The 24,354-nt window shown below is 45.4% G+C and overlaps 9 protein-coding genes across 15 annotated transcripts; 3 read left to right on the forward strand and 6 right to left on the reverse strand.

Moving 5' to 3' along the window:
- The first annotated feature begins 349 nt into the window (after positions 1-349).
- LOC108143479 lies at positions 350-3,759 on the forward strand. The gene is made up of 9 exons (XM_017267926.2): positions 350-791; positions 858-967; positions 1,026-1,176; positions 1,782-2,570; positions 2,630-2,766; positions 2,832-3,021; positions 3,125-3,172; positions 3,238-3,346; positions 3,441-3,759. The coding sequence occupies exons 1-9, from the start codon at positions 665-667 to the stop codon at positions 3,496-3,498; spliced, it is 1,719 nt and encodes a 572-aa protein (XP_017123415.1). The 5' UTR covers positions 350-664; the 3' UTR covers positions 3,499-3,759.
- Positions 3,760-4,282: 523 nt separating this feature from the next.
- LOC108143481 (proton-coupled folate transporter) lies at positions 4,283-7,354 on the reverse strand. Its single transcript, XM_017267928.2, has 9 exons — positions 7,018-7,354; positions 6,841-6,953; positions 6,230-6,380; positions 5,990-6,173; positions 5,597-5,783; positions 5,395-5,530; positions 5,005-5,331; positions 4,788-4,944; positions 4,283-4,724 (listed from the first exon to the last, which is right to left on the reverse strand). Exons 1-9 carry the CDS (start codon positions 7,184-7,186, stop codon positions 4,661-4,663), a joined length of 1,488 nt encoding a protein of 495 aa, XP_017123417.1. The 5' UTR covers positions 7,187-7,354; the 3' UTR covers positions 4,283-4,660.
- Positions 7,355-7,501: 147 nt separating this feature from the next.
- LOC108143480 (proton-coupled folate transporter) lies at positions 7,502-10,759 on the reverse strand. Its single transcript, XM_017267927.2, has 9 exons — positions 10,235-10,759; positions 10,060-10,172; positions 9,199-9,349; positions 8,961-9,144; positions 8,715-8,901; positions 8,519-8,654; positions 8,135-8,461; positions 7,910-8,066; positions 7,502-7,841 (listed from the first exon to the last, which is right to left on the reverse strand). The coding sequence occupies exons 1-9, from the start codon at positions 10,443-10,445 to the stop codon at positions 7,778-7,780; spliced, it is 1,530 nt and encodes a 509-aa protein (XP_017123416.1). The 5' UTR covers positions 10,446-10,759; the 3' UTR covers positions 7,502-7,777.
- A 109-nt stretch (positions 10,760-10,868) lies between these two features.
- Positions 10,869-12,059, reverse strand: LOC108143482 (pre-mRNA-splicing factor 38). Its single transcript, XM_017267929.2, has one exon. It carries the CDS (start codon positions 11,904-11,906, stop codon positions 10,917-10,919), a length of 990 nt encoding a protein of 329 aa, XP_017123418.1. The 5' UTR covers positions 11,907-12,059; the 3' UTR covers positions 10,869-10,916.
- Positions 12,060-12,136: 77 nt separating this feature from the next.
- LOC108143483 (charged multivesicular body protein 4c) lies at positions 12,137-13,987 on the forward strand. The gene is made up of 4 exons (XM_017267931.2): positions 12,137-12,426; positions 12,795-12,972; positions 13,031-13,317; positions 13,378-13,987. The coding sequence occupies exons 1-4, from the start codon at positions 12,249-12,251 to the stop codon at positions 13,416-13,418; spliced, it is 684 nt and encodes a 227-aa protein (XP_017123420.1). The 5' UTR covers positions 12,137-12,248; the 3' UTR covers positions 13,419-13,987.
- A 133-nt stretch (positions 13,988-14,120) lies between these two features.
- On the reverse strand, positions 14,121-14,404 carry LOC108143401. Its single transcript, XM_017267782.2, has one exon. The coding sequence runs from the start codon at positions 14,399-14,401 to the stop codon at positions 14,264-14,266; it is 138 nt and encodes a 45-aa protein (XP_017123271.1). The 5' UTR covers positions 14,402-14,404; the 3' UTR covers positions 14,121-14,263.
- A 47-nt stretch (positions 14,405-14,451) lies between these two features.
- On the reverse strand, positions 14,452-18,357 carry LOC108143400. Of its 2 annotated transcripts, none has more exons than XM_041707241.1 (3): positions 18,259-18,357; positions 16,065-16,385; positions 14,452-14,676 (listed from the first exon to the last, which is right to left on the reverse strand). In XM_041707241.1, exons 2-3 carry the CDS (start codon positions 16,292-16,294, stop codon positions 14,664-14,666), a joined length of 243 nt encoding a protein of 80 aa, XP_041563175.1. In that variant the 5' UTR covers positions 16,295-16,385; positions 18,259-18,357; the 3' UTR covers positions 14,452-14,663. The 2 variants fall into 2 exon arrangements, with proteins under 2 accessions (XP_041563175.1, XP_017123269.1); XM_017267780.2 differs by lacking the exon at positions 18,259-18,357 and adding an exon at positions 17,066-17,289.
- A 137-nt stretch (positions 18,358-18,494) lies between these two features.
- On the forward strand, positions 18,495-21,361 carry LOC108143398 (5'-AMP-activated protein kinase subunit beta-1). The gene is made up of 3 exons (XM_017267778.2): positions 18,495-19,426; positions 20,701-20,931; positions 20,992-21,361. Exons 1-3 carry the CDS (start codon positions 18,782-18,784, stop codon positions 21,136-21,138), a joined length of 1,023 nt encoding a protein of 340 aa, XP_017123267.1. The 5' UTR covers positions 18,495-18,781; the 3' UTR covers positions 21,139-21,361.
- LOC108143395 (phospholipase ABHD3) lies at positions 21,350-24,267 on the reverse strand. 6 transcript variants are annotated; one of them, XM_017267775.1, is made up of 4 exons: positions 23,990-24,267; positions 23,377-23,695; positions 22,921-23,092; positions 21,350-22,849 (listed from the first exon to the last, which is right to left on the reverse strand). In XM_017267775.1, the coding sequence occupies exons 2-4, from the start codon at positions 23,577-23,579 to the stop codon at positions 21,638-21,640; spliced, it is 1,587 nt and encodes a 528-aa protein (XP_017123264.1). In that variant the 5' UTR covers positions 23,580-23,695; positions 23,990-24,267; the 3' UTR covers positions 21,350-21,637. The 6 variants fall into 6 exon arrangements, with proteins under 6 accessions (XP_017123264.1, XP_017123262.1, XP_017123263.1 ...); XM_017267773.1 differs by having other exon boundaries at positions 23,377-23,700; XM_017267774.1 differs by having other exon boundaries at positions 23,377-23,700; positions 23,765-24,267.
- Positions 24,268-24,354: the final 87 nt, after the last annotated feature.

Consider the following 24,354-nt stretch of genomic DNA (forward strand, 5'->3'; position numbering starts at 1 on the left):
AAATGAAAAGATTCAGACCTCGGACTGCGTTTGTCACGTTTCTCTGATGAATTGTGTTTGAGTTTTAGTTGGTAGTAAGGCTTAAATCTAAGTGAAATGCGATTTAGCCGAAATCCAATTGAATGAATCTGGTTGGCCGCACCAGCAACACATTTTCCATTGGGGAACGAGAATGGGAAACGGGGAATGCAATTTCAGGTGAATCTAGCGAAGCTATCCGCTGGAATGGATGCGGCCCTAGATGAACAACTGTTCACCTGTGCGATTGTACATATATATACCTGTGTATACCTGTTGCCGATTCTGCCACCGCCGAGAGCTCCACTATATAAGCCCATGGATTTCGCGGTAGCCGCTCATTTCGAGAATGAAACTCTAATTGCGAACCGTGTGTCGTCGTCGCCGGATTGGATGTTGATGTTGATTTTGGTTTCGTGTTTCGTGATACGTATTTCCCGGCTATCGCGGCAATCAAGCGCTTGAATAATAATCGAATGAGAATTGAGCATTAGTAAGCCATAGATCTGATCGAAAGTGCCGGGCGCCAGGGGTTTTTCTTCCCCATTGTGTTACGTGACAGGTGTTGCAATGTGCCACTGAGCGACTGTCCAGAGCGCGAGACATTGAATCGGGTTCAAGAATTTGGCCATAACCGAAAAACGCCATGGTTGAGAAGGCCTCGAATGCGTTTACGCTGGAAAAGCTCCGCAATCTGCAATGGCAAAAGGTGTTTCATATGTTCTACATCGAACCGGTTGTCTTCATGCTGCTGTTCTCGCACACCCTGTCCGGTGAGTGACTAGCCACTAACTAGCCACTAGCTAGCCTCTATCCTCTGTTGACCATTCCACATCCAGGCACCATCCAGCGCAACCAGGTCATCTATCAGACGTGCACGGTCATTTTCCACTACAATGAATCCGACTGCAAGCAGCTGGATGTGAAGAACGCCAGTGCCGAGATAAATGTGGGTTCTCCTCTGTAGTCCGAGGTAATCAATGACTTGACCACCATCCGCTTTGCAGGCCATCGAGACGGAGCTGCAGCCGTATGTGGCCAATCTGTTCCTCACCCGCACCCTCCTGGAGAGCATCGTTCCGGCCTTCTGCGGCCTGTTCATTGGTTCCTGGTCGGATCACTACGGACGCAAGCCCCTGCTCATTGTTTCCATGATTGGTGAGACATCGTTCGTTTATCAAAGCTTATGAATTTATCACAATCGAGTACTTAAAGCAAACGTAATGGACTGAAATGCAAATACAATTCAGCTTTCCCAGCTCAACACTGCTTAACTTTGAGTCGTTGTATTTGCAATCAGTTCTATAACTTAATTTTCTCTATAAGTACAACTTCTGACCCCTTAATTTACTTAGGGAACAAAAATTCCTAAAATATCGTAAGGAAACAAACAAACAATAATTTATACTCAATTCTATATATAAATTTTTTTTATAATTAATACTTAAAAGTTATAAAAATTATAAAATTATAAAATTAATAATTAAAACTATACTCAAAACACTTACTAACAGTTTAGATTTAGAACTTTGACACCTAAGATGAGGTATGAAAAAAAATGTTTAAGTATATTAAAACAAACAATATTTTGTTAATAGCTTTGTCTAATATTAATGATTTTTGACATTACCCAACAAATTAATAAAAGCTTGCAAAGTATAAAGACAAGTAATGTAGACAGGAACTTTTAATTAGAACTCGAAAGATTTTAACACTATATTTTAGCCCTAAGGACTATTTTAACTCACCTCCTTCTTGTGCAGGATTCTCCGCCTCCTTCCTGATGATGGCCGCCATTTGCGAGCTGTCCAGCTATTACGTTGTCAATCCCTGGTGGTACATCATGGCGGCGGTGCCACACTCCCTGCTCGGCGGCAATTGCGTCTTCTCGGTGGCCGCCTTCTGCTTCATCTCGGACATCACGGATTGCAAGTCGCGACCTTACCGCATGATCTTCATGGAGTCGCTCTTCTTCATCGGCCTGACCAGTGGATCCCTTCTGTCCAGCTTTGTGTACGCGGCAGTGGGTGCGGCGGCCACCATTGGCCTTTCCGGCTGCATCGTGACCTTCGCCACGTTCTTCATCATTTTTTTTGTGCCCGAGAGTCTGCACTATCGTCAGGCGCAGGACAACAAGAGCACGATCGCCGCGAACGGGGAGAAGGATTGCAAGGAGAAGGATGTGCCGATCACCGCCTGTGACCTGCAATTAGACCGCGTGGCCATCGACTGTCCGCCCAACTTCATGTCCGATGAGGAGCTGGAGAAGAAAAAGGAGAATGAAAAGGATAAGCGGATGGAGCTGCCCACACCGGCGACTCCTGCGATGAGCTTCGACGAGGACCTGCTGGCCAAGTACGTGGAGCGACTGCCCCAGAAGGCGGAGGAACGCAAACGCAAGGAGGAGGAGGAGCGCGTCAAGAAGGCGGGCCTGTTCAGTATGGTCCACATCAAAGACATGCTTAGCACCTGCTTCAAGCGACGTGAACATCACGCGCGCGCCATCATCTGGCTTGTCACCCTGGCCATGTTCCTGTCCATTTTCGTCTTTGGTGAGTTTCGGCACGATCTTCCCATTAGTTGCGAAACTTATGTAATTGATCGATCTCAGATGGCGTGATGACTGTGATGTACCTGTTTGTGCGCGAGAAGTTCCACTGGACGGTGAGGGATTACACATTCTACGAGACCGTTAGCCACCTAGTTCCCATGATTGGCGCACTCATAGGATTTTTGATCCTGCGAAAGGTGAGCTCAATACTTGGCGCCCAACATGAGGCCATGACAGATACTTATGCAATCCTTACATTTAGGTCTTCCGCCTGTCCGTTGTGACCTTAGCCCTGCTCGCCTTCTTTTCGGAGATTCTGAACAATCTGGCCAAGGGCTTCGCCACGATGCCATGGCACATGTACCTCTCCGTGACCCTGGGCGTCTTCCGCTCCATCTCAGGACCCATGTGCCGCACTATTGTTTCGAATATAGTACCTCCCTCGGATCTGGGTGAGTTTCCTAGCTTCTTGGTGTAGTTTCTGTATACCTGTACTCGCAACGCAGCTGTTTTCTGAAGCAATACTAATTTAAGTTTTCCTCTCCCCTTCCGCAGGCAAGATTTTCTCCATCAAGAATGTGCTACAGTCGTTCGCACCGTTCGGTAAGCGGAGCCTAGTGGCGTTTGATTGTTTATCCATTTATTGACTCTTTTACTGCTAATTGAAGTGGCGGCCCCCCTGTACACCCTCATCTATAAGCAGTCGCTCACCACGTACCCGGGTCTGTTCAACTTCGTCAGCTCGTTCCTGTACCTGCTCTCGTTCGTGTTCATCGGGTGAGCTTACTCGCAATGGGAATGGCATTGGGATTGGGACGAGGAAAGCCCCTCTCCAAACACGCTAATTGACCACACATATTTCCCCCTGCAGATACGTCTTGCGGATCAAGTATCGGCACAAGCAGCACTACGCCAAGGTTCTGAAGTGAGGCGGAGTCAGCGGAGATGTGCCCAAATTAACATGTGATCACCCCAACCAAGCAATAAACATTTACAAGTGGAGCGAATTTAAAGATGTAAATCCGGAATACAAGCGTTTAACTGTGAGGGACAAGCACCGTGAATCGGTTGAACAAATTAATCTTCTTTTACTTGTTTATTTATTTAAATATGTTTTAGTATTTGTAGTGTGTGTTAAGTTATCATTAAGAGTCCCGTCCTATACAATTAAATTGTTATGATTCACAAAACACGATACACTAAATGTTTTTTATTTTCAATGAACAGATTGCCCAGTTTAATGTTGTTTTATTAAACTGGATACTTAAAAAAAAAACTTCAAAATTTAGTTATTTTTCTTCGCGATTGTAGGTCCAAAATTCCAAATCGAATCTCTAATTGCTGTCATTGCACTACGGATATGTTTTTGCATTGTCACAATGATGTAATAAAAAATATAGTCACATATTATTAATCGGAAGTAAAGGTAACGATGCCAATCTGGTACGTGACAATTGTTGCAATAGGCCAATGAGGGCACTGACTCAGTCTCAAACACAACCGGATAGACATTACCTTCGGTTTAATAACTTAGCAATTATGCCAGAGAAGAAGATAACTTCTAGGGGCTTAGCATTCCAAGTCGACCTAATATAATGCATGCTCTCAATAATGCTGGTATGTAAATAAAGCAGCTTGTCCACATTAAAACATTTATCTTTTTCATCTTCTAAACGTTACTAAGCTCACTTCATTGAAATAAACTACTGCTAATTGAAAGTTTACACAATCTGCATCTAAGTCCAGATGGTCTGTTTATTTCTTTAGATCCAGGCACAATTATGATATGCAATCACTTTGAAGAGTTAGAAATACAGAGAATTTAATAGATGAAATTCCATTTAAAAAACGAACAATTTATACTACACATATATTAGCACTTAGTCTTTGGTGAATGTGGTATGGTTATATTGAGAAGTCCCTAGTGTATACTATTTACATTTGTCTAGGTTAAGCCTAATTGGGATAGCAAATACTTATGATAATACTTAAAAAGGGTTTTGAAAACTTATTGATACACTGGCTTACGAATGTTTGTGATACACTATTTGTCTAGGTTCCTTTCCAATTAGTTCTAGTTAGGGTATGTGGTCAACTTCCAATGGCTTGGTAAACGCTGTTGCTGCCCATCGATTTTTGAATGCCAAAGACCGTGCTGCAATGGGATTTGTATTAAATTAAATGTTAAAAATCATTGAAATTACCATTTAATACTCACGCCGACATGCAGTAACAAAGGGAGTAGAGTCCCACACTGATGAAGTTGAAGATGCCCGGATAAAAGTTCACTGTGGCCTGGTACACGGCCGTGTAAAGTGGTGCAGCTCCCAGGGGAGAAATGGACTGCAGTGAAGTGGTCAACGAGAAGATTTTACCTGTGGATGGGGATTACAGGGATTAGTCTATACTAGGTCCTAGGGATCTGTCTAACTCACCCAATTCCGAGCTGGGAGTCACGTGCGACAGGATGGCCTTGCACATGGGCGACATAACACCCCGCATCATGCCCACAATCAGGGCCAGGTACATCTCGCTTCGGTAGACAGCCGTGGCCCTAACCGTGCTCTCCAGAACACAGCAGGCGAAGGCCAGGAGTGTCATCATGATGGTGGACAGTCCCAGAAGACGACGCAGCAGGATCATGGCTATGGTACTGCCCACCACTTGGATGACCACCCGCGCCGCATTGAACACACTGTAATCCTGAACCGTGTAGTCAAACTGCTTCCGCATGAACATGTAGTTGACGGTGTTCTCACCCTCTGAAAATGTCAAACGAACAATCAGTTTGTGAACTGAATCCAGTCAGTATCACCAATAATCACCCATGGCAAAAACGCACAAAGTCAGCGACATCATCACGAACCAGATGATAGCACGATCGTAATTCTCCCGCTTTCTAATGCACGTCTTCACGAGGACCTTCACCAAATCCAAGCGGAAGAACTCGCGAATGCGTGACTAACGAGGAAAATTCCATAGTTAAGCCAGAGTCTAGAGTTATACGTACGTACATCATATACTTACCCCAGTTTGCAAATCTTCCGACTTGAGACTCTCCGGCACAAAGAAGTAGACGTAGATTAGCGCTATGGAGATGATGGAGCCCACCAAGATGAATAGGGTTGAAGCACCAACGGCGGCATAGAGGTAACCACTAGCCACTCCGCCGGCCATCATTCCCAGACCTAAGGCTGCTTCCATGGTCACCATTCTAATTAAAAGTTCAGTCATTAGTAGGGTAGCAAAACAATGAGTAATATTTTAAAGAACAATGTCTGTAAAATGCATTATGATATTATTTTGTTATTAACTTTAGGTATAAACAAATCCTTGATAGTGACAAAATTTTCAATCCCATGGGTATGCTTCAGATTATTTGAAAATATCATTAATGAAACGGGTTATCTTTTCACTCACCTCATGGCTCGCTTCTCCTCGGTGGCCACATCGGATACATGGCAGTAGAGGATGGTTATGAGGGCGCAAGTGCCTCCACTGAACACCGAGGGCGCAGAGGACAGCAGGAACCACCAGGGACTGATATTGGTGGCCATTGTTATTTGTGTAAGAACTACCAGAATAATGGCACTTACAAAGAAGCCTATAAGATAATACATTCATCAGATATGTCATACGATTTAGGGGATTTGCTCTCACCTGAAAATGTGGACAGCAGGATGGGTCGTCGGCCGAACTTATCCGACCAGGGTCCCAGGAAGAGGCTTACTATGGCGGGCACGGTGCTCTCCAGCATTGAGCTTATCATTGTGATAGTGGAGGCATACTCCTGAACTTGCCCCTCGATTTTCTGCAATGGGGGAAATCTGTTTGTCAGAGGATTCCATAATGCTGATAACCCCCACTTTTGTCGTCACGTTTCCATGACTCACTTTGTGGATGGGGGCATTTGGCACGGCTTAACTATCTGCACACATGTGTGTCAAAATATCTATGTACATATGCCCGATTTGTGTTCCACGGTCGATAGCTTTTTGCGATAAGACGACCCATTAGTCATAAACGATTCGGGGTTTCTTTTGTTTTGGTCAACTGATAAGGAGAAACAGGTGGGACACAAATTATGGATATTGAAACCTTCCATTACAATAAGCTACACAAATTAAGCTTTAAACCTTTACCTAATTATATAGACAAAGTCGCAATGCAAGTTTGTAGTTAATGTAATTGCTAGCTAGCTGTGTTCGTCTTAAACGCTGACATCTCATGCATTAATGCATATTACGTATACGCCCAGCTGGCCAACATACCTTTACTTCATCGGAGGCACGATTAGTACCGAGAAATGGCTCGCATTCGGTGGCATTATATTTCATGACCGTGACGCAGGTTTGATAGAGTATCTGGTTCTGATAGACCGCATCTGGTGGAATGGCACAAACTGATTTATAGACGCCCACAGCAAATGCATGGAGATTCATACACACCTGTTAGGAATCTGCCGAAGAAAACCAGAAATACGGCGGGCTCTAGAATCAGCGAACGGGGTCGTTTTAACCAGCCACTAAGTGTTCTATTCGAGGGTGGGACAACCACTTCGGTGTCCAGCGCCTCATCATCACTGCCAATGATAGGATCTTCATCACTCCGCGGCATTCTCGTTCAGGGAAGGTTACGGCTCTACCGCACACCTTTTCTAACAAACTGATCGAAGCAATTAGCGTGTAGACAAAGGAATTAGCTATTCGTTCAGCCAAGAAATATAATATATCGGAGCGGGAACTGTGGGAAACCTCCGCGCGCGCCGAACTCAAGTGCTACACTAACTGCTGGGAGCAGCTGAAATTGGCGTCGTAAACAAACAAAGCGAGCGATTGCCAATTCGCACACACAAACCGTTTGCTACGCCCTATCTGAACCCGCCCGAACTGCTCAACGCACTATTTGATTTATGCCGAAAGGTTTTGATAATTTGGTGTATTTACAGTTTATTGTCGCACTGCATACAGTCGAAACTTTTCACCTTAACTTTACAATGTTTGCACATGCAAAACACAGTCCAAACAGCAGATACATGCATACAGATAAAAATCATAATAATACTTGCACAAATACAAAGAGTACAAACACTAGATTAATTTACAAAAATAGTTTCTAATCGTTCAAAATGAGAGCTCTTTCCAGGTGTTGCAGAAGGTCTTTAACTTATGAGATACATTCAGCTAAATCGGAGCGTTGGGTGGCTGGTTAACTGCCTATAGCCTGATAGATACTGCTGCTGCCCATCGATTTCTGGATGCCGAAAATCACACTGTAATTGAAATGCATTGTAGTCACTTTAAATCTTTAAGCTAAGCTAAGCTACAAATTAGTACTTACGCTATGAGAGTGTAGCACACAAAGTACAGGGCCGCACTGATAAAGTTAAAGGCTCCGGGATAATATTCCAACGTTGCCTTGTAGACGGTTGTGTACAGAGGAGCAGCTCCCAGCGGCGAAACCGATTCCATCGAAGTGGTTAGGGCGAAAATTTTACCTAAATTGTATGGGATTTTTCAAGTTAATCGCGAGCACACGCGTCGCTAATTGTTATAATCGACTTACCCACTTCCGTGGCGGGCGCAACATGCGAGAGAATAGCACGGCACATGGGTCCCATGACGCCGCGCATCATTCCCAGCGTCATGCCCAGGTACATCTCCTGCCAGTAAACGGCTGTGGCCCTCACCGTGCTCTCCAGGACGCAACAGGCCAGGGACAGCATCGCCATGGTTACGATGGACATCTTGAGGACACGGCGCAGCACCACCATGCCGACGATGCTGCCCACAATCTGGATCACGATGCGGGAGGCGTTGAACAGGCTGAAGTCCTTGATGGTCCAGTTGAACTGCTCCTGCATGAACATGTAGTTTACAGTGCCCTCACCCTCTGTAAGCAATAGTTGGATTAGGTTTGTTTGGAATGCACACGTATGCTTTTAAATACCCATATCGAATATGGCTATCGTAAGGGCAATCATAGTAAGCCAGATGATGGCGCGGTCAAAGTTGGGTCGTCTCTTAAAGCAGGTGCGTACCAGATCCTTGACCAAATCAAAACGGAAGAATTCACGGATTCGCGACTGGAATAGGAAAAAAATAAGTTAGCTTTGTATCCGTTTTTAGGAAAAGAAGCCACCTACTCCTGAATGTATATCCGCCGGATTCAAACTCTCGGGCACAAACAAAAATACGAAGAGCAAAGCTAGCGTCATCAGGATACCAGCAATGGAAAATAGGGTCAGCGCATTGGTGGCGGCATAGATGTAACCGCTGGCCACATTGCCCATCATCATGCCAGCGCAAAGGGATGCCTCGTTGAGAACCATTCTATAGAAATTGAGAGTGAAAGTAAGTTACTAAATAACCATTAAAGATTCGCCACTCACCTCAAAGCCTTCTTTCGTTCCTTGGCCACATCGGATATGTAGCAATAGATCCCCGTAATCAAGGCGCAAGTTCCGCCGCTTAGGACCGCAGGAACTGAGGAAAGCAGGAACCACCATGGGCTGATATTCGTGGACATGGTTACATAGGTGATAACTATCAGTATGAGTGCGCCACTGAGGTAACCTTGAAAGACAAGTAGTCAGTAATTGTTTAACAATAAGGGGAACCATTACCAACCCGTAAACGTTGTCAGCAGAATGGGTCTCCTTCCGAACTTGTCGGACCAGGGACCCAGGAATAGACTCGCAAAGGCTGGAATTATGCTCTCGAGCAAGGAGGTTGTCATCATGATATTCGCCGAGTACGTTTGTACGATCACCTCGACTTCCTGAAAAACAGAAGTTCACTTTAGAACTATGCACAACTGTGGATCACGCTTTGCATGAGTCATTATGGCATAGCTTATTTTTATAATTATAAATAAAACGCTTGACTAGAGTTCGATACTACTTCGAAATTTAGACACAAAGGTTTTTTGTTTACATTGCTTTTTGCCCGTTGATAAGCCTTGAATGCCTGTTCCAAATACCTTATCTCTTAGCACTAAACAATGGAAATTTTGCATTAGATTGAACCGATTTGTTTAATTGGTTTTGCTTTGTCACGTCGGATGCTGCGATACTCCGAATAAGTGGGTCGCTTCTATGGAGAATATATCAATCTCAGCGTGCATATACGTACTTTGAGATACAGCAGCGGTTACAGTGGTAGCATAGCCAATTTCATTGTTAAATTGTGAATATTGGATTTATGGGGGCGTCTGAGTTTATAAACTTATAAGCATAGTTGCTGCTTATGTTTTCGACAACCAATTTGAATATTACCAAAATACATTCTTTAGAAACCCCTACTTCTCAGTGCTATTTTTCTGATCGTTACTGTACACATATCAAAAACCCGAAACGCCCCACAGAACAGCAAAACAATTCGTTTAGAGATAAACACTTTTCAAGCAAAAACCAGGCACGCCAGTAGCAACAACAAAAGCGCGGATACCAAAGCAATGCGATATATATTATATTATATGGTTATACTTACTTTATCCGCCGCCGATCCGCGATCAATGCCCAGCAGCGGCTCACATTGCGTGGCATTAAATTTCTCGATGGTGACGCAGGTCTGGTAGAGGATCTGATTTTGATAAACCGCCCCTAAAACAGACATAATTGAATTAGTGCACCGAACCCCGAGATTTTCCCACCGCTCGTCATACCAATTAAATATCTGGCAAAGAAGATGAGAAAAACTGCGGGCTCCAGGATGAACCAGCGATAGCTGCTGTAGTCATGCGGCGCAGGAGGGGGCACTGGCGACGGGTCCACCTGCTCACTGCTGGCCGCAGAGGAGGCGTCCAGAATGCGTGGCGGCGCATCTTCACCAGCCTCCATGTCGCTCACCAAGACATCCGTGTCTGATCGGGGCATTCTGCCGATCCGTTCCGTTCCCTTCCCGACTTGGTAGTTATCTGACGCGGAACTCGGGGATCCGACTGCCACCAGACTACTGGAGATAATGGATTAGCAATTCATTTGCCAGAATCGGAATGCAGCGCAGTTTTTCTTATTATGACTTCCAAACGCCACTGAGGTTTTTCAGGCACTAAAGCTTCGCTGCTCTGCCACTGGTTAACGTGGATTTATCGTTGTTAAATTCACTAGTAATGTATATTAGTTTCAGCAACGCAGTTGCCTGTATTTTTCCCTATTATAGGAGTGTCGTCTTTTTTTTTTATAAACTTTCTAAAGCAACAGCTGATTGCATCTGCTTCTTCTTTGTTATTGTTTTGATTTCGACTATCGATTTTAAATTTTTGGTGCTGCCAACTTGCGCTAGAAAAAGACTGTTGATTTTTGTTCCATTATTTACTGGTCAATTATTTCAATTTAAACTTAGTTTTAATAGCGGCGTCGGTCGCGTTCTCCTCGCGAGTCTCGTTCCCGCTGATCATGACGACCGCGGTCGCGTTCCCGCTCCCTATCCCGGCGATCCCTGTCGCCGTTCCTGTCACGCTCCCTTATCTTGTCCCGATCCTGGCGCTCTCTGTCCCGATCCTGGCGGCCACTGCCGGTCTGCCGGCGGTCGTAGTCCTCGTTCTGGGTGTCCCGATTGCGCACCCGGTTTCGCTGACGATCGTAGTCCTCCAGTTCGTCATAGTAGTCGCGGGAGCGGGCGTTGTTTCCCTGGCCAGATCTCCGGTCGCGCTCCCGGCTGCGTGACCTGGACTTGGAGCGAGCTCTTCGCGGCCGTCGCACCGATGTTGAGTTGTCCTTGGTGCGGTTGGTCTCGTCCGCCTTCTCCTCGTCGCTGGGCAGCTCATCGTCCAGATCCTCGTCCAGTACGGACACCTTGGGCTCGATCTCGTTGTTCTCCTCCAGAATGGAACGCTTCTGGATGCGGGGCAGTATGATGTCGCAGACACGGTCGTTGCGCAGCAGTTCGTCTATGTACTCGTCCATGTAGACGATCTCGAATTGGCCGGCGCGATTTTGGCGGCGCAACTTGCGGTTGTCGATGTACAGCGGTTCCAGGTACTTGTAGCAGTCCAGGGCTGCTCCCGTGAGCCGGAGATAGAAGGCGCCCAGGGCCCGCACATACTTGAACTCTTCGTTCTTGATGAACTCCACCACGATGTCCTTCTCCGGCTGAATTTGCAGCATCTTGAGCGTGAGGCAGAGGAACTGGGTGGGCTTGATGTTGCCGCCGTAGACGCCGCCGACGAAACGCAACTCCATGGCCTTGTCCACAAGCAGCTCGGCGGTGAGGGCGAAGCACTGCTCCTTCCAGTACTTGGAGTCGTATATCCGGGAGCGTATAATCTTCTCGATGAGGTACTGCGGGTTGGTGCCGTGCACGTTTTTCGCCTCCTTCACCGTGCGGTTGGCCATTCTCGGTGGATTCCGGTTGCCTTGTCACGGTATGATAAGCTGATCCCGCAATTCGATGGTGCTTGGTTTATGCCAGGCCGGTAAAACGCGCAATTGCAGATTATATATTTATTTATTTTTCGGCGTTGCTCAGCCGGTGTGACCAGAGCGCGCTCAGTTAAAAATGCCTACGGTCCGGAACAAATACCAACTGCATACACAACTACGATGACAAGACCGATAGACAGACCAATCGGTATCGGGTGACGCATACGAACAACATCCGCAGACAACCAAGAAACGCAATTTGAGGAAAAAATCCAAATTTTTGCTAAGTCCGGGTGAAAAAGCAGACCAGCCAGGATGAGTTTCTTCGGGAAAATGTTTGGCGGCAAGAAAGAGGTGGCCCCCACCACCGGCGAGGCGATACAGAAGCTGCGCGAGACGGAGAACATGCTCATCAAAAAGCAGGAGTTCCTGGAGGCCAAGATCGAGGACGAGCTGAATATAGCTCGCAAGAATGCGTCCAAAAACAAACGAGGTACGTGTGCGGCATGCGGAGGTCCTTGTAATCCCAGTCAGCCACCAGTTGGGCCTGGGAAAATGACTCATTGCTTTGTTTTTGTTGCGGCCGAAAGGCCGTCAATTAATCAGCCCCCGCTGCTGCCCAGCAAATAGAACACTCAATAAAACAATCTGTATTTCTTCGCCCTTCTCACCCGCATACCATTCGATGCCTGGACGTGTCCGCAAATCGCTAGAACGTAATATAAACATTCCTTTTGATAACCCAAAACAAACAAGCCTTAGAAGTAGAGCAATTCGAAACCACACATATCAAATTGGCCATATCATTTGTTTAATCTCGTCTTGGGATCCGGCTAATCTCCTTTTCTGTCACCTTTTCAGTGGCCCTGCAAGCCCTCAAAAAGAAGAAGCGCCTGGAGAAGCAGCTGCAGCAGATCGATGGCACCCTGTCCACCATTGAGATGCAGCGGGAGGCTTTGGAGAGCGCCAACACGAACACTGCCGTTCTGACCACAATGAAGAATGCCGCGGATGCCCTCAAAACAGCCCACCAGAACATGTGAGTCATAGATCCGCAGCACCATGTGTGTCAAGCACTAACTTTCACCCATTTACAGGGATGTGGACAAGGTGCACGACATGATGGACGACATTGCCGAGCAGCAGGACGTGGCCCGTGAGATTTCCGATGCCATTTCCAACCCAGTGGCCTTTGGCGCCGATCTCGACGATGAGGATCTCGAGCGGGAACTTGACGAGCTGGAGCAGGAGAACTTCGACAAGGAAATCATTGGTATTCCCGAGCCGGCACCCACATTGCCCGAAGCGCCCACAGAAGATTTGCCCGAGAAGGCCAAGGAGAAGAAGAAGGCGGCCGCAACGACAGCTGTAGTGCCCGATGATGGTGAGTTTACTTGCAGCCTTTAAGTTTACAGCTTCAATTCTTAGCTGAATTCCATTACAGATGATCCAGACATGAAGCAGCTGCTGTCCTGGTCCAACTAAATTAAAGCGCTATCGAAATCTCCCCACTGTTCTGCATATTCACCCCCGACCCAATCTTCTTGTTTTAATTAAAAACAGATAATGTTAATTAAGCCAAAATTTTAGTTTGAAACGAAGGAGAGAAAAACAAGGCATTAATTCCTTTGGCAATCAAATGGGTAACAAAATAGGAATGTGATTTAACAAATAAACGAAAGGAGCATAGTCAGGCCACACATCAGCTAACATAGATACCCCTATCGAAAAAAATATTGTATTTTCACATTTTGTTGGTACTATTTTGTGATTTTATTTGTTTATTTTCTTTAACGCAAATAAATGGCCGATTTGGTTGGCCGTCAACTGATTGCAGATCCAATATTCCAACCAACAAAAGTAGCTTTTTTTGAAACACCAGCAATATGTTTTGTGGCACTCATATTCCCGCAGACTTAGCTTTGTATTGAATAACTTACGTAAATAAAAGTAAGAAACCACTCGACTGCAACTTAATGCGAGAGGTACAGAGAAAGAATAAACCAAAATATTTTATTAAAACGGTTCTAATAAATCGGCGGATATGAAGCTTAGAAATTCGGATTTTTTAATCTTTTTATGGTCCTATAGATATGCATTTAATTTTATACTGACGCATGTGGGGGTTTTTTGATCAACCAAAAAAATCCCCTTACCAATGCCCCACCGATTGAAACAAGTTTAACATTTAAGTTCCATACATTTTGGAGTAGCATTTTATTAAAAATCGATCGGTTGTACATCAATATCATTTCAACTATGGCTTGATTAATCTATGTACTACGGACTTGGCTAATTCCTGGTCAAGTGGGTTGGAAAGGAACAGGCACTCAGGTTTGTTGCCTAAGACTCTTCACATATCGCACCGGAACTTCGGGCAGGTAGACGCAGACAAAGAACATCAACGGTCCGAACAAAATCATGCAGATCAGCCAGTAGACCAAGCCCAAAATGGTGAGGGCGTCCATATAGGAGATAGGGTGGATCGATCGGACAGTACGTACAAATAGGGGGGTAATTGAATGTCTTGTGTGTATAATTGTAAATAAATAACTAGTATCACTAAACACCGGACTCGGCCAATGGAGATGGTGCAACAAGGCAAAAGGCTGTTGTTGCCGCTAGCGCTCCGATGTTCCTAATAGGGTTACAGATACAGCTGCAGGTCACTTGAGATACGGATCACGACTCATCCAAATGATGCTCCGATCCACAATAGTCTGGTATTCTTCAAGCGCGCCACCTAAAACGAATCGAAACGAGAGATGGTATTGCATCAGTTGCGGTTTTGGTGATTTTAAGCCCGACTGCGGATCTTACAGCGTGCTGAGAGTATGATTGCCCAATGGTTACTGACCAGCTGCTCCACTGAATCACGCACTTTATACCCATACCCCCTGGCCAGATCCACGCCCAGATCGGTTATTTTCGGGGCTATCCCCGGCCACTCTCATTCTAAATACGGGACTTCCTCAGCTGTTCGCGGCGGCAGTTGATTCGCAACTGACTCTTAACTGGTTTTGCAGTTCCAGTCCAGATCCCCAACGTCCAAACATCAGGCTATCTCGCTCAGAACTCTGAGCCAGCCTAGGCCGAGCAGCGCTCAAAACGCGGGCGTTCAAGGTAAGCTTACGAATCTATGACCGCACAAACTGGTTTGCCTGCCTCTATAGAGAACGTTTGGTTACGGTCTTTTGGCATTTAATTAATCATATTGATCGAGCTTTTAACCCCTGTCGTAATCGTCAATTGCAGGCATTGCACGGCTATCAGGGCTCCGAAATTACAGCATATACCAAACCATTTACACATGGATTTCCATGTGCACTGACTGATTACTCAGTTGCAAGTAAACAAAGTAATAAACAGGAAATAAAAACCTCTTGAGCACTACATACAAAAAATAGCCACAGAGTTATAAAGCAAAGAATGGAACACAAAGATACAATTAAAGATATACGCGTGTACTGGTAAAAGTGTTTTGAAAATCAACAACTTGAAGGGTCATTGATCAAGCAATCTATCTTATCTACTTTTGGTGTATACTACCTCACAAAGGATTAGGAAATCGTTGGGAACCTAATGTTTACCTCAAAATATCAGTACATGGATTGCAAAAGAACCACTTTAAAATTCCTATTCTTTAAATATTGATAGATAGTTATATTAGAACCATTTAAAACGTACAGAAGACTTTAGACGACTCTATGTTACATTTTATGTATAATTTTGATCAAATGATCGCCAATCCATTCTTATTAATATTTTTACTATCTGTAATCTTTTCAAGAGGAAAATCTTTTAAATTTTTAAAATATAAAAACAGTATAATGATTAATATAATAAGACTAAGTATATTGTATTATCTGAAAGTAAATCTAATCAACTGTGACTCATCTTTAGTAGTATTTAACTATCTGCAAAATGAAATGAAAAAAAAAAGTAAATATGATAGTATAATCAATGATCATGTATAGTAAATGAAATTACTGGACTTTGTACCGTGTGTAATGTTTTATAACTAACTGAAAATGCCCAAGAGCAAATCAAATAAAGATGTGTCTATCTTATCTCGCCACTTCTTGGTACCCACTCTCAAAATATAATTTTGTAACAAGAAACCCAACTTACATGATGTAAAAGTAGTTATCACTATCCTTGCGCTTCACATCGCATGGATTTCCGCTCTTGCTGACCGTGGAGTTGGAGGGTCCTGGTTCGGGATCCGTCTGCTGGGAGCTGGTGCTCCAGCTCCGTCCCCAGCGACTGCTGATGGAGGATCCGGGCACATTCGACTGCTGGCTGTTGGACAGGTTTCCATCTTTGCTGGAACCGACGAAGAACGACTTGACGCTATCCATGGTGCGACCCTCGCTGCGGATCTCGTTCCGATTGGCTGTGTGTGTATATGTATGTGTCGAGCCTCCAAAGAAACGCCCGAAATTGATAAAGCTAAAAATATATATGTGAAGACACCGTAATTTATTTATTTTGACTCTGAAATCTTGTTTTTTTCGGTGGGCTCGTGCCCCCCGAGCTGTTTCCAAGTGTGAGATCTTTCTTTTTTTGGCTGTGACTGTCGTACGAGCTAGATTGATTTTGAATTCATTTATGGTGCAGTGGGAAAACAAGTCGAGTTATTGATAAGGTCTCTTGGTATACATGTATTATCATCGTATCTGCTCCAGGTGGTGCGGTGGCCATCTTGAACGTTTCTGTTTGTTTCCACCGAGTGGTGCAGGGGTGGGGTCTTTTGTTTTCGAGTTAGGAGAGTATTTATAACACCGAGCAAAGAGGTATTTCAAATTTACTGAGGCTGATCAAACAGGCTTCGATAAAATTGCACGTAAGTGGCAAGTGCGTCGTAGTTTAATGTTTGAGCTGATTCGCTTTCGAATCTAAATATATAGGTGTTGCCGCGTACATATTATCAATTAGCAGTTCAAAACAGTTCACCGCCTAGGCTGATAATGTGGTCAGCAATCGACTGAAACACGCTCCGTTCACGGGAGCCATGGGAAATAGTTAGATTGTTTAGATTTTCGGCTTAGTGTTCAGTTGGTTAGTAAGGTTAGCCTTGAAAAGTCACCTACTGATAAGGGTGGCGAGGTCAACCCAGCCAACTGACCTACCTCATATGCTCACTTGACACTTGCGACTCTGTTGCAGGCTTTAATTCCAATTAATTTTTGACACGATTTCTCCGACTTCGCTCAGTGCACTCCCACTCCCACAAAAACAGAAAGAACAACAACAACAACAATAGCAGCACGGTCACTTCACTTCCAGTCGAGCAGAGAGAACTGTGAACCGTTTTGCACAATGTCTGCGATCGCACTGAAAACGAAACAAGGCATGGCATCGGCATCGGAATCGAGTCTTTTTAGTTTTAATCAATTTTAAATGCGAAGGCGTCGGGTTTTGTCTTGGTGTGTGTGTGAGTGTGTGAGTGGGTCTACCACGCATGCACCCATACAAACCACACGAGTGCACAGAAAATAAATCTTATGTATATCGGTTTAAAAAATTTTTTAAATCAAGAATTTGAACATGCTTGATTAGTTTAAATCTAAGTTCATACTTAATAAACCCATTAAACCAAGCTGACTTTTTGTAATCTATAACGCACATTTTCTATAAAAATAATGGAAAACTCGTACAGTGTATCGAAACCAAGCAAAGGGCTTTAACTCTTATTTAATTATTTCTGATATTGTAGTTTTAATATTGTACTATTTCTGCTTTCTAACAATACAAATCTTTAAATTGGCTTGCAAAATAAACAGAGACATTAAAATTGGAAGTATTATTTTGAGTTGAATGTTTTTTTTAAGTGTATGCTAGCTAATCCAGTGTGTATTTTCCATGAGTTTCTTTGGATGTTGCCATCGTCTGGAAAGCGTCTGGTTTCTAGTGTTGGTACCTGACTTTCCGAGTCAGTTTTCTAGTTTGTTTTGATCGCAGTTTCTTTTCAGTGATTCTGTCCACAGAGTCTGTTTTTGGCTGCATCTGTTTTGGCAGCTAAATTCACATTCTACCTGGTTCATCATAGAGCAGCCTTGCCAACGAACTTCCGCCCTTGCTCTTTGTTTCACTTTTCTGTGGACTTTGGACCCTCAGTTTTTCCTGTGTTTTGTAATGCTTGTTTTTAATGCACTTACAGAAAAAAAGAGCGACCCGGGAAATGCTCTTTTTAAAATTTTATGACTTTCTTTATATGCCTTGGGCTTAGTCACTCCAGAATTCCATAGCATTTTTATATTAAGAGATACATATTATGATTCATTGACCTAATTTAGAAATGATATCTATTTAAGGAATTTACCCGGTTGGCTACCACCAATTCAGCAAAACAATTTATAAAAATTAAAACGATAAGAATTGATTATTTTTGCTATCAATGTCAATTAAATTTAAAACAATTAGTTGTTCGCGAAGCTTTAACGGCTTTCTGCCAAAAGCTGTTGCAATATTTATAACAAGTGGCAGTTCCGATAGCATTAACAGCTGTTACGACCAGGGCGGCACAATGTGTTATCGCCCGATAGCTCCTTTGTTTTGATCTGTCGAAAAAGCAACTCTGTGTGGTCTCTCGCCAATTTAATTTTAGCAACTTTTTTACGAAACAAAGATTCAATAATTAACGCAGTTTTCTGCACACTAAATGCCAAATACTTCTAAGAGACTGCCAAACCGCGAAAAGTGTCGTCCGTGAAGCAACACAGAGAGGGGGAAAACAAAGTGCCAAGTCAAAGGGGACACAGGAGAAGAGCGACCCAAACACCAGACAAAACCTCTTAAAACTCGGGTCGTGACCTGCCGAAGGGCCAGCGAGAGCGGCTTTAGACATGGGCAACGCCAGCTCCTCAGTGCACATGCAGCGCGAGCGCCACAAGTCGACCGACTTGTCCACGCCGAGCTCTCCCGCACACTTCCGCGACTCGGTTGGTGGAGCAGGGGGCGGGGGAGGGGGAACGGTACAGGGCGGGAGTGCTGGCGCAGCAGCTTTGGTGGGCGGTGCAGTAGCGGGGGCGGGAGGAGGCGGGGGCGGAGGCCAAGCTTTCTCGTTCGACAAAAAACATACGGCAGTCTTGAACGAGGGCTCGTCGCAAGAAGACGACGACCCGTACTACACGGGAACTGCAACTGGATCCAACAGGCGCACCGCCGACGAGTCGTCAGCCTCAGCGGTTCACCGAGAGCGATCCAGCATGGAGCACAACGAGGAGGAGGAGGAGCCGGGCACGGAACCAGCGGAGCCCGGATCTCAGTTGCTCAGCGAGGAGGACGACGTTCGGAAGACGGCTCTGCCCACCGTGCTGCGGTGGGATGGCGGCGGCAAGCACGTAACCATCTCGGGCACCTTCAGCGACTGGAAGCCCATCACGATGGTCCGCAGCCACCAGAACTTTGTGACCATCATCGATCTGCCCGAGGGAGACCACCAGTACAAGTTCTGCGTGGACGGCGAGTGGAAGCACGATCCCAAGCTGGTCAGTTCCTTGTGTTTTGGAAAGAAAATCAATAAAGTGGGCTCAGTTTTTTCGTGTGTTTACGATTCGGGCGCCCGAATGACGCAGTTTTTCGCCCCGCGTTGTGTAATCGGCGTAAACAAACCGAAGTCCCCCAGTAATCAGTAGTGGATTTCAATTGGGTTCAGAGATGCTCATCCGGCGCGCTCTAGCTATTTTATCGGAAGCCCCAATTAAAGCGATCTGTGAGCAGTGTTATCAGTAAAGCAATTGAAATTTTAAATAAGCGTTTGGTAAACAAAAGGCTTTCGGAGCTAAACTTGTTTTAAAACATTACTTAAAAGTAGATGACGGTAACCTTGTGCTATAAATCTAACTATACTCAGACCAAACCAAAGTAAAATTTACTTTCTCTTAAAATAATCTTTAATTTTTTTTTAACTTAAAAATGTATATGAGTAAACTACGGAAAGCGGGCTAATCAGGAAAACAACCAATTCAATATTCTTATTGGCGTTAAAATTCAACTCCATAAACTTTATTGAACTCAACAATATAGATTTTTATATAGATTTCAAATTCATTTTAAATAGTGTTAATCGAATTTATATTTATATTATTTAGATTTAATCGTAAAACTAATCTCGTAACGTAAAACGTTTTAAATAGTTTTCAAAGCTTTTCAACTTGTATACATAATCAAAAGCTACAAAGGTTTATAAGAAAAAGGCGAACATCTCATTGAAAATATCTAAGCTAATTGCTTTAGTTATCAAACAATTTAGCCTCCTCCATTTTTCAACTTGTCATAAAATATTTTTTTAAAGTGCTTCTGTAAGCAAATCTAAAACCAACTACTCATAGAAAATATTCCACGGAATTTCACTGCGAAAGCAAGTATCGCTATCAATTCCACTCAGCAAAATGAATCAAGTTATTACCTAAAATAAAATATTGACCTCCGTCTACTTACAGAAAATGTTCTACGCAATTTGCTTTTCATCGCATATGTATAGTATATAGCTATCGCAGAAGATTATTGCTTACAGTTATACTTTCATACGAAACTCAGTCCAATTTCTGTTCTATCGCAAATATTGTTATCCAATTTCATCAGTTTTATTGAACTCAACGAAAGGGCCCCTGTTATTGGCTACAATTATATACATATGGGAACTGCCCATGAAAGGCACGCAGCAGAGACCCTATGTATTAGTTATTTCCCTGGGCACTGTTTACACAGCTAAGATTACGACAAACAAAATGGATTATTACTCATCGGTTTGCAATTTCAGAAAAGCGTTGAGAACGACGAGGGACATCGAAATAACTTGGTGTCCGTGCGGGAATCCGATTTCGAGGTGTTCCAGGCGCTGGCCAAAGACAGTGAGAATGTGACCAACTTCGCGGAGAAGGAGTACACGCAGGAGGTGCCCCAGGTGAAGCCCTGGGAGAAGGTATCCGGCCCACCAGTCTTGCCGCCCCACTTGCTGCAGGTCATCCTCAACAAGGACACACCGCTTTCGGTAGGTAATCCTAGTGCTTTGCCGGATGTCCCCCTTAATGTAATCTCCGTTTACTCCTAGTGCGAACCCACTTTGCTGCCGGAACCCAACCATGTGATGCTGAACCACTTGTACGCACTGTCCATCAAGGATGGCGTCATGGTGCTGAGTGCCACGCATCGGTATCGCAAGAAGTACGTCACGACGCTGCTCTACAAGCCCATTTAGGCCACTTGCAATTGGTATTTTAGCTTTAGGAACCTGGTTTTTACGAGGGGGTAATCCTGGGTCGACTCGGGAAATACCCCAAGCCCAATACGTCTCGCTTGTCAAATCTACTATATTATGCAGTGAAAGTGTTTTATTTTTCTCTTTATTAAGCGTTGTATTTTTATTAGTTATAAATATACGGAACTTGTAAAAATATAAGATTATTGCATTGTGTCATAAATATTTGTATTTGAATTTACCACTACTAGTCGTAAAGCCTTTTGCATTTTCAAGATGATATGTCACTAGTGTCACGGTCTAAGAATAATTTAGGCATCTATCCGTATTGACTGACAATTTGGTTCCCTATTCACTTTGGATTTTGATCAATGTTTCATATCACATGTGTACGAAGGTCCTCGCTCACGGAAATCTATCGGAATACATACGCGAATAACTATGAATTTAACTGGAAAACCCAGCTGGACAAAAACTTAGCAAGGGTATTGAGCCTCATTCACATCAGCTTGACCTTGTGGTCCAACTGGTCGGAGTCCATTTTCTTGGCCAGCAGCAGCGGCGACGAGGAGGCCAGCGCCACCGTCTGCTTGGCTAAGAATCGCTCGTGCATTTTGTTGGACGTGTGCTGGAACTCGCCGTCCTCGTCGAACAGAGCCTTGGTGAAGTACTCCTGGAACAGGCGGCCCATGTACTGGTCCTTGGTGGACGGCCACCAGCCCTCGAGGAAGCCGATGTGGCCGCCACGGGCCGTAATGATGATGGCCACATGGGTGCACTGGTTGGCCGCCTTGATGGGGATGGCATCGAGCGGCTGGAACGGATCATCGGCAGCACTCAGGCACAGCAGCGGCACCGAGATGTGGTCCAGTTTGTTGTGCAGCGTGGCATCCGAGTAGTAGTCATTCACATGGGCATAGCCGAACTGCTTGGCCGTGAACAGCTCGTCGAACTCCTTGATGGTCTTGCAGCGCAGGATGCGCTGAATGTCCATGTCGGAGTCCTGGTAAATGTCCCTGTAGATATCCAGATGGTTGCGCAATGTGCGGCACAGACTGCCAGCCAAATGGCGTCCCAGCAGGCTGTTGATCACCGGCTTTTCGATGCTGGCACTGCCCTTGTGCACGTCCCACGGCACCGAGATGATCTTGGCCGCCGACAGGAAGCTCCTGGCCTCGTCGCTCTTGCGGGCCAGATAGTTGCCCAGGATCAAGCCACCCATGGAGATGCCTGTGGCTCCCAGCTTACAATGCTCGGGCAGGCTGCGACGCACATGCTGGACGACCTCGCACAGATCCTCGCAGTTGGCGGCGCAGTAGAGACGAGGGGTTTTCAGCTCGATGCCGCCAAGTCCGCGATTGTTGAACACCACCACCCGCATGCCAGCCTGCTGGGCGGCAAAGACCAGGCACTTAATGTACTCAGCCTGCGACTCACCGGTGAGGCCCGGCAAGATGAGGATGCATGGAGAGCTGGCCTCGCAGCCCTCCTCCATCCAGTCCAGGGCCACCTCGCCGCCATCCTTCAGCGAGAGGATCTCGCGGCGGTAGTTGACGTGCGGCAGACTCTTGGAGCGCAGCAGGCTCGCAAGGACGGTCTGGGCACGGCTCTCCACGCACCAGAAGGTAGGCCAGTACTTGTTCTCCAGCGTCGGCACCTTGCGGATCAGATACTGCTTAAACGGCCCATCCGAACAGGCGATAATCGGTCGCTGTAATTGCAAGACCAATTTGGTGATTAGTCGCGCACCGGACGTGATGTAATCGCTGGCCTTACACTCACCTTGACCACCTGGATTAGATAATAGACCACATAGGCCACCACCGCCATGCCCAAGACGTGGAGGCGCGGCAGGTTGGACAGGTAGGCGTACATCGAGTAGAACATGGCGTCGTGCTCCGAATGAAGTCTCCGCACTGGCGGTTTGGAACTCTCTGCTACCCGGGAAAGCGAGCTGGAATAGCGAACAAGCCACAAATGAAATAAGTTACAGCACGGCGCGACTTGTTAGCGGTATGAATGGGCTTTATCGGTCTAATAAGTACAAGGGGCATATCTAATCGCCGCACGCTAATGTATGCACATGGATTCTGATTGAACGAGTGGTCGTCCGTATCAAAGACAGACGTCACACGCCCCGGAAAGGGTGCAGGCAGGCGGGACGCGGGACGGTACAGGCGGAACGGGTTCAGGTACACTTGGCTCTTGGCTCGTTTACGGCGCTTATCGCTCACTCACAGCAGATCTCGACGGTGGGCTTGGACTGGTACTGATACGGGTACTGATACGGGTACTGGTTTCTGCTGCTGCTGCTGCTGATAGAAGCCTCTTCCGGCGGACGGGTGGCGGACATCGTGTACGGGGCCAAGGAGCTCGGACACGGAGCGGTACATGGCCAACTTGTGGCCGGTGGATGGACCACGGACAAGGGCGCACAGCATGGCGACTCTAAACTAACGTCTACAACTATAATAGTGTGCTAGAACCGAGGGTTTACGGTCCGGGGGGCTCTGCCGATTGCGGTGACTGGCATTACGTTCCAGACTTTGGGAGGGGGCTTACCTTGAAAAGAGGGCGAAAATAAAAGAATAAATACAAATTTAGACAAGGCGACTTGAAAAAAAACCTGTGACGGGGTTGTGACACAAATCGAAACTACGTCCGCAGTGGACAGATAGTATCTATGAGTATTGGATTGACCCCGGGTTTCGGTGTCGGTTTTGGTTTTGGTTTCGGGTTCGGGTTCGGACTTCTCCTCGGCGTCATCACGTGCAGCAACAAAAGAATGGGCGGAGTGGGTGGTGAATGGTGCTCTATTGATTCGCCTGGTTCAGTGGGTGCAGGTAATTACCGTGCCAAGTATGACGGAATCGAAATCCAAACTATAGTATAGTAATTCGCGGTCGCAATTCGCAGAGCTGTAGTACAGGAACTTTTCAAAGGCAAGCGGTTTTAGGTGCACGCACTTATGTAATTTTGTAAAAAATATTATGCATTTTTTGTGCGGCTGCCGAGAGGGAATAGGGAACCTTGAACGAAACGTCTGGGATGTAAAGAAACTTCAAGAAAACTATGAAGGCCGCGCACTGCCGAAAAATGTAAACACACCGTGGGACGCCAAGTCGAAAAATGTGTGTTGCAGAGTTGCCAGACTAGCGAAAGTAATCGATATTTGCAGCGATATTGCCAAATTCAATGTTATCGAATCGAAATCGA

The sequence above is a fragment of the Drosophila elegans genome, unplaced genomic scaffold (assembly GCF_018152505.1).
Source record: "Drosophila elegans isolate 14027-0461.03 unplaced genomic scaffold, ASM1815250v1 contig_183, whole genome shotgun sequence".
Lineage (NCBI taxonomy): Eukaryota > Metazoa > Arthropoda > Insecta > Diptera > Drosophilidae > Drosophila > Drosophila elegans.

Excerpts from the sequence above, each read along its gene's own strand:
- LOC108143479 (XM_017267926.2), top strand. The coding sequence starts at position 665 with ATGGTTGAGAAGGCCTCGAATGCGTTTACGCTGGAAAAGCTCCGCAAT. Across the intron at positions 792-857 it reads GTTCTCGCACACCCTGTCCG|GCACCATCCAGCGCAACCAG; the intron begins GTGAGTGACTAG and ends TTCCACATCCAG. Across the intron at positions 3,347-3,440 it reads CTCTCGTTCGTGTTCATCGG|ATACGTCTTGCGGATCAAGT; the intron begins GTGAGCTTACTC and ends TTCCCCCTGCAG.
- LOC108143481 (XM_017267928.2), bottom strand. The coding sequence starts at position 7,186 with ATGCCGCGGAGTGATGAAGATCCTATCATTGGCAGTGATGATGAGGCG. Across the intron at positions 5,784-5,989 it reads GAGGAGAAGCGAGCCATGAG|AATGGTGACCATGGAAGCAG; the intron begins GTGAGTGAAAAG and ends ACTTTTAATTAG. Across the intron at positions 5,531-5,596 it reads CGGAAGATTTGCAAACTGGG|TCACGCATTCGCGAGTTCTT; the intron begins GTAAGTATATGA and ends TTTCCTCGTTAG.
- LOC108143480 (XM_017267927.2), bottom strand. The coding sequence starts at position 10,445 with ATGCCCCGATCAGACACGGATGTCTTGGTGAGCGACATGGAGGCTGGT. Across the intron at positions 9,145-9,198 it reads TCTGCTGACAACGTTTACGG|GTTACCTCAGTGGCGCACTC; the intron begins GTTGGTAATGGT and ends TTGTCTTTCAAG. Across the intron at positions 8,655-8,714 it reads CGGCGGATATACATTCAGGA|TCGCGAATCCGTGAATTCTT; the intron begins GTAGGTGGCTTC and ends TTCCTATTCCAG.
- LOC108143482 (XM_017267929.2), bottom strand. The coding sequence starts at position 11,906 with ATGGCCAACCGCACGGTGAAGGAGGCGAAAAACGTGCACGGCACCAAC.
- LOC108143483 (XM_017267931.2), top strand. The coding sequence starts at position 12,249 with ATGAGTTTCTTCGGGAAAATGTTTGGCGGCAAGAAAGAGGTGGCCCCC. Across the intron at positions 12,427-12,794 it reads TGCGTCCAAAAACAAACGAG|TGGCCCTGCAAGCCCTCAAA; the intron begins GTACGTGTGCGG and ends TCACCTTTTCAG. Across the intron at positions 13,318-13,377 it reads AGCTGTAGTGCCCGATGATG|ATGATCCAGACATGAAGCAG; the intron begins GTGAGTTTACTT and ends ATTCCATTACAG.
- LOC108143401 (XM_017267782.2), bottom strand. The coding sequence starts at position 14,401 with ATGGACGCCCTCACCATTTTGGGCTTGGTCTACTGGCTGATCTGCATG.
- LOC108143398 (XM_017267778.2), top strand. The coding sequence starts at position 18,782 with ATGGGCAACGCCAGCTCCTCAGTGCACATGCAGCGCGAGCGCCACAAG. Across the intron at positions 19,427-20,700 it reads GGAAGCACGATCCCAAGCTG|AAAAGCGTTGAGAACGACGA; the intron begins GTCAGTTCCTTG and ends TTGCAATTTCAG. Across the intron at positions 20,932-20,991 it reads ACAAGGACACACCGCTTTCG|TGCGAACCCACTTTGCTGCC; the intron begins GTAGGTAATCCT and ends GTTTACTCCTAG.
- LOC108143395 (XM_017267775.1), bottom strand. The coding sequence starts at position 23,579 with ATGCTGTGCGCCCTTGTCCGTGGTCCATCCACCGGCCACAAGTTGGCC. Across the intron at positions 23,093-23,376 it reads GCCCACCGTCGAGATCTGCT|CTCGCTTTCCCGGGTAGCAG; the intron begins GTGAGTGAGCGA and ends TCGCTATTCCAG. Across the intron at positions 22,850-22,920 it reads ATCTAATCCAGGTGGTCAAG|CGACCGATTATCGCCTGTTC; the intron begins GTGAGTGTAAGG and ends TTGCAATTACAG.